General features: G+C 37.5%; 1 protein-coding gene across 1 annotated transcript; it reads right to left on the bottom strand.

Moving 5' to 3' along the window:
* Positions 1-6212: 6212 nt before the first annotated feature.
* LOC123235906 (60S ribosomal protein L7-like) lies at positions 6213-6960 on the bottom strand. Its single transcript, XM_044662139.1, has one exon. It carries the CDS (start codon positions 6954-6956, stop codon positions 6213-6215), a length of 744 nt encoding a protein of 247 aa, XP_044518074.1. The 5' UTR covers positions 6957-6960.
* Positions 6961-7179: the final 219 nt, after the last annotated feature.

Raw genomic sequence — 7179 nt, 5'->3', positions numbered from 1 at the left:
ATCTCAATATATACAAAAAAAGCCTTTGACAACTACAACACCCATTTCTGTTGAAAATACCAAAAAGCATAGGAATAAATGGATCTTTTGTAATTAAAGTAAATAATGTTAAAGTAAGAATTTTATTATTAAAATAAATAAAGTTCATCTCAAATTAATAGCCAATATTATGGGCAATGGAAATAAACTTGAGACTTCTCCAATAAAATGAGTAGAGCAAGTATGTAAGGAAGCATTCATGACTCCCAAATCAGGTCTTCTTCCAGTACATTATATTAAAGGGAAAATAAAATATACTTCTTTTGTTGCTACCATTTCATGAGCTGATCTGTAGACACTGATGCTTATGTGATTACTGATGGTTCCTCCTACTCTTGCTCTACATGCCTCATCTTGAAGCATCTGAAAAAAAACAACAAACAACTCCATCAGATCTGACCTTAGTTCTCCCTCTTCATTCAAGATCCAGTTGATTGTACCTACACAGCCTTAACTTGGAAATTAATACAAAACTTCCAAGTAATTAGAAACCCACTCTTTTAATCAGGAGGAAAGAAAAAGGTTCAGGTATTTGGCCAACCAACAGGATTATAAATCAAATATACAAAACCAAAGGCTCTAAGTACTGTAATGGGGAATAACCAGGAAAGTAGGCTTAAATATTAAAATGTGGGTCCAGAAGGGTGAGAGGGTGACAGGAGTGATAGAAGGAGGGATGAAACAAAATTGGGAGACTAGGTTTTAACAGCTAAGGAGTTGTCTGTTACTGAAGTGGCAGTTAGGCCCAACTGCCACACTGCAGTATCTAGACTAGGCCTATGAAAACCAGCAAAGTAAAGGCAAGAGTTTTATAACACACTTAATCAGGGACAACTAAGATAAAGGATGGGAATAGGGGTAACTACACTCTTCAGACTAAGGACAAACCCAGGGTCAGGGAAGGGACTTATCTATACAAACTGAGACCTAAGCAAGACAGGGCCCAGAGACTAGCAAAGACTGAAGTGGATATCCTCACAGTAGTGTCCAGCCTCACTCCAGTGGTGTTTCTGCTCCTCCAGGACCACCTGCTGTACTCTTCCAGGTGGGTAGATTCTGGGAGCTGACCCAGCCCAAGTTGACCTGCAACTCAGGTTGGGATTAATAGTCTCTACCAAAATCTCCCACAAGTAGGTGACACAGGATCACTGGTAAACTGGTGTCTCCTAGGGTCAATTGCAGCTTGCCCCAACCACCATGGAGTCTCTCTCAGTGAGCAAGAAGACACTTCCTGCTTCTTCATTCCATCTTGGAATTCTCCAGCCCTTCCTGCTAAGTCCATATAAACTATATATAAATTAATAACTAAGTAATCCTCACAACAGTACCAATTCCTCCCTGGGAAAAGACGCAGCTCTTAGCACCAACTCAAAAGAGATACTGAACCCGAGAGTCTCTTTATACCTTTTGGGAAGCCTACAAAGACTAACCATAAACAGGTATGTAGACCTCCTAACATTTAGCAGCTATGGTATTAGAGAATGGTCAGCTGTAACAAAATAAAAACAAAGGTCAAACTCAAGAGCTGAGCTTCCTGAGAGGAAACTTTCAACCAATTGGGAAGTCTCAAACAAAAAGGTGCTCTAATCGAAATAGGTATACTTAGTACTGGGGTTTCTCAAAAGTAAGGGTAAACCAAGTCATCCAGAAATCCATATTGACAACAGTTTTAAAATTTCACTTAAGATCAGTTTTGCAAATTAATTGTCTTTTTTACTTAACAACTTAGAGAACACATACTATTAAATAGTAGAGAATGGGCATGAGAGATTGATCACCTTTTTTATTTCTAAAAATTAGCTCCTTAAATCTAAAAACCTGGAGAAGCAACAGAAGTTGGAGGTATACAATGAAGTACTGCATCAGATTGTAATCAATCCTATGCAAGACTTGAGAAGGTAACTGGTACCCAGACTATCAATTCAGTACTATCAAAGCAATCCTCATGCTTCTGGACAAGAAAATATTTTTGATCTAATATAAAATAGGTCCAAATAGCCCAAAAAAAGAATAGATTTGCTTTCAACTTGAGTTGCTTTCCTGGAAAATATATGAGCCATTAAATTCTTGGAGCTATTGTGAATTGACTTCTTTTCCCTAAAAGAATAGAAAGAATATAAGCAACATCCTAGAGATCATATAACATTATCTGATATACAAAGTCCTATCTACCCAAGAACCAGAAAGAGCACTGTAGTTGCCAAGGTGATATGAGAAAAGTATTTCTCTGTGTATAGTTTATCTATCAGAATTAATTCTGATGAATTTTGAGATTTTGAGAGCAAGCTACTTAAGAAAGTGCTAATCTAGGAATCAAGAAATATAGAACCACACTCCAATATCCTCAAGGAAACATATAGCCAGAATATTTTAGCCATCCACTGGTAAAGATTCCAGGAACCCTGAAGTTTGAGTACAAGACTCAGTGGAATCAGCACACAGCTTTCCAGTGTATATAATACCATGAACTTAACACCATTAGGCATGATGCCATAGGCCTTACTCTGTAATGGTTGATGTTTGGAAGGGAGCCACCACTACCTATTGAATTCACACAATCACAGAACCACAGAATTTAAATGCTAAAAGGAACCTACCCTGTTGTTCCATATCCCAAAAGAACCCCTACTATTATATATCCAACAAGTGGTCATCTACCCTTTGCTTAAAGACCTATAAGAAAAGAAAATTCACTATGTATGTATTCCAATTTTGAACAGCTCAAATTGTTAGGAAGTTTTTCCAGAAATTAGGTCTAAATTAGCTTCTTTGTAATTTAAACACAATGTTCCTAGATCTACCCTTAGGGGCTAAAGAGACCAAGTCTAATCTCTCTTCCACATTATAGTTCTTTAAATACTTGACTGTATTGTGTACCCTCTGAATCTTCTTTTCTCCAGACTAACCATGCTCAGTTTATTCAACTGATGTGAATGTGACATGTATTCAAAACCATTCAGCATCCTGGTTGCCTACCACAGCCTATTCTCCAGTTTATCAATGTCCTTCTTAAATTATGGTGTTCAGAACTCGACACACTACTCTATATGAGGTGTATGACTAGGGCAGAGTATATTTGGGACCACCATCTCACTAATTCTGGCATCTATACATCTTTTAATGCAATCCAAGATTGTATTCACTTTTTCTGGGCTGTAACACCACACTACCCACTCATTTAGCATTATTAAAAACCCCAGATCCTTTTCAGAATAACTGTTGCCTATCCATGCTTATACTTAAGAAGCTGATTTTTTTGTACCCACGTATCCCTATTGCAATTTATCTTTTTAGAGTTATCCTAAAGAGTTAGAGTGCCCTACTGCCTAGAGTCTAGCTTGTCAGGGTACATTTGGATTCTGACTCTGTTTTTCAGTGTACTGCCTTTCTATCTCAACTTTGAGTTATCTGCAGATCTAATTAGTTTATCATCTTTACTTTTATCCAAGTAACTGATAAAAATGTTAAAAAGCACAGGGCCAAGTATAGATCTCAGTGGATCTCCACTGGAATCTCCACTGGAAACTTCTTGCCATGTTGACATTGAACCATTAATAATTACTCTTTGTGGCTGAACAAATTGTGGTATATGCTGGTGATAGAATACTATTGTGCTCAAAAGAATAATAAACTGGAGGAATTCCATGTGAACTGGAAAGACCTCCAGGAATTGATGCAGAGTGAAAGGAGCAGAGCCAGAAGAACATTGTACACAGAGACCAATACAGTGTGGTAAAATAGAATGAAATGGACTTCTGTACTAGCAGAAATGCAATGACCCAGGACAATTCTGAGGGATTTATGGAAAAGAACACTACCCACATTCAGAGGAAGTACTACAGGAGTGGAAACAGAAGAACAACAACTGCTTGAACACATGGGTTGAGGCGGACATGACTGGGGATGTAGACTTGAAACTACCACACCAATGCAACTATCAACAATTTGGAAATAGGTCTTGATCAACACATGATAAAACCAGTGGAAATACACATCTGCCATGAGGGGAAGGGGGAGTTGGGGGGGGGGGCGGGGTGAAGGGGAAAGTAAGAGCATGAATTATGTAACCATGTCAACTTTTCAAAAAAATAAATATTAATGTTTAAAAAAAATAATTACTCTTTGAGGGGCAGCTAGTGGTTCAGTGGATAGAGAGCCAGACCTGGAGATAGGAGGTCCTGGGTTCAAATCTAGCCTTAGACACTTCCTGGCTGTGTGACCCTGGGCAAGTTACTTAACCTCAATGGCCTACCCTTACTGTTCTTCTGCCTTGAAACTAATACTTAGTATTGATTCTAAGACAGAAGGTAAGGTTTGTTCTTTTTTAATACTCTTTGAGTCCAACAATCCATCTTCAGAATCTTTCTGATTATATCATCTAATCTTTTCCACAAGAATAGTAAGATACACTTTATTAAAATAATTTTGAGAGGCAGGTAGGGAGCTCAGTGGATAGCCAGGAGGTCCTAGGTTCATATCTGGCTTCAGACACTTCCTAGCTTTGTGACCCTGTTCAAGTCACTCAACACCCATTGCCTAGCTCTTACCACTCTTCTGCCATGGAACTGATACTTAGTAATGAACCTAAGAAAGAGGGTAAGGGTTAAAAAAAATCTTCCCTAAAATCTTGGTAATTTACATCTACATTATTCCCCTCATCTATTAGTTTGATAATCCTATCAAAAAAGGAAATTAAATTAATCTGACATAACCTAATCTTAAAGCAATGATGGTACTTTGTAATCTTCCCTTACCTTTCTAGATATTTATCAACCACATCTTGAATGGTGCTTTCTAGTATTTTCCTGGGATTTGAAGCCAAGTTCATTAGTCCATAGTTTATAGAATCTGTTTTCTTCCCTTTTATGAAAACAGGGGCATTTGCTCATCCTTAATATTATGATACCTTTCCCATTTTTCATGGGCTTTGAAATATCACAGATGGTGACATAGCAATCACATCTGCCAGTCCTTTCAGAACTCAATGATATCATTCATCCAGAACAGGTAACTTGAATTCATCAAAGACATCTAAGTGATCTTTTACCATCTTCAAACTTGTCTCATATATTATCTCCCTGTTAGTCATTTTTGTTGTCATTTTTAGTGCTAGAGTCATTTTCCTATGCAAAGAAAAAACAGGAATAAGATAAGAGCTTTCCCTTTCTTTCTTCTGTCAGTAATCATTCCATTGACCTCAAGTTAAGATCCTCTCCCTTCTTTAATTTTATTTTTTCTCCCAAGATAATTAACAAACAAAACTTTTTTGTTGACCCTAGCTTCTCTCTTCAGTGTCACCTCATTTCTGAGATTTAAAATTGTGATGCTATTTTTATAGGACCATGCCATATTCTTATTTTCATCTTATGTTACCTGGTCAAACTTCCAACTTCTATTATACATTTTTAAAAACTCTATTAGTTCAGACAAATCTGACTTTTCTTCTTCAATAAAATGTTTTCCTTTCTATCTGCAGAATTTCATTCTTGAATATCTTCCATGCCCTCAGGGATAACCATTTTAGTTATCCATGGGATCCTACCAACTCCTCTTCTGAACCTTTTGAATTATATTTTCCCAAAATCTAGGGTACACATCAAAAAATACTCAGGTTTCCTTTCTTTCTCTATCACAAAATCTAGGATGGAGTGATTCCTCAAAATTCCCATTATTTTCATTCCAAAGTCAGTTCTTCCAGTAGTGAGTCTCAAATCCAAAACATACTATTCCCTTTTTGGTTCCTTCACCTTTTGAAGGAAAAAATTATCACTAAGGTAAGCAAAAAGTTATTCACTGCTTTGATACTGGTAAAGTAAGCACTTCTTCAGATGTTTGGATATTGAAGTCTCCCATCACCACTATCATGCCTCTTAGACTGATATTGTATAGCCAAATTTCTCATATATTCTTTCTGTCCCAAGGTTCTGTAGTGTATTCCAATGACAAATCACTTTAGTTTTTTTCCTTCTTTGATCTCCATCCAAATATTTTCCAACATACTTTCTAACTTGAGTTCTTGGATTTGCTCATATGAATATAGCTTCTTAACCTATAATGACACCATTTTTACCCATCCTGTTTCTTTTTTTTTTTAATTTATTTATTTATTTTTCAGTTTTATCATAGGCATTTTTATTAACAGACCATTAGAAAAACAATCATAGTAGAGACCTTTAGTGCATTCTTCTAATAAGCCTGTTGATCTGGTCTTCCCTGTTACCAGCATCTCCACCTTCCACAAAATGTGTAGTCTTTTTCTTCATTCCACCCCGTGGAGATGATAATTTGAAGGGCCACAGGAAGTTGTTGGCGGCTTTGAAGTGCTTACCAACAGTGTAGATCTCATGGATCAAGTCCTCCATGCAGATAATTCCATATTTACCAAGAGACTTTGCAATAAGGGCATTATCAGTCAGGGCAATTCTCTGTTTCTTGATCTTGCCATAACCTCGTTTGTAAATCAAGTCATTCACAGACTTCAGGTTGGGGTAACCCCATGCAATATATGGTTCCACAATCCTCAGCATGTTAATTGAAGCCTTGTTAAGCTTAACAAATGTGCCATTGAAGATCTGGCGAAGACGAAGAAGCTGCAACACTTTGCGGACCTTTGGGCTAACACCATTGATCCCTCTGATTCTGATCACAAAAGCCAACTTGGGTTCAGCAGGTACATAGTAGTTGCCAGCTTTGCGTGCCATTCTAGCCAGCCGGATTTCGCTTCTGTACATCTGTCTATACTCCTTGTGATAGGCTTTAGCTTTTTCATAGATTACTTTTCTCCGTATCTTTCGAAGCTTTTTTATAGCCATCTTCTTCTTCAAGCGTTTGGCCTTCAGTATTGCAAAGGCCTTTCGCTTTTTCAGAAGGGATTCTGGAACAGATGGTAGCTTCTTCTTTTCTTCTGTGCCCGCCATGATTCCAGCCTGGGAAAGAGGCCATCCTGTTTCTTTTGAAAGTAATACCCTTCTAGAGATATAGGTCAGGCATGGGCTTCAACTCACTAAATCTTAGTAATAATTATGAATTCAAATTTGCCTCCTTGCATTAGGACCTCCTAATTCCTCTTTGTTATATGAATTTTGGGCCTCTGTGAATAGACATGAGACCTGGGTTTTAATTCTGGCTTCTTCCTTGATT

This window comes from Gracilinanus agilis, chromosome 2 (genome assembly GCF_016433145.1).
Source record: "Gracilinanus agilis isolate LMUSP501 chromosome 2, AgileGrace, whole genome shotgun sequence".
Taxonomy (NCBI): Eukaryota; Metazoa; Chordata; class Mammalia; order Didelphimorphia; family Didelphidae; genus Gracilinanus; species Gracilinanus agilis.
Note: the sequence above shows the minus strand (reverse complement) of the source record. Positions and strands in the feature narration are given on the sequence as shown.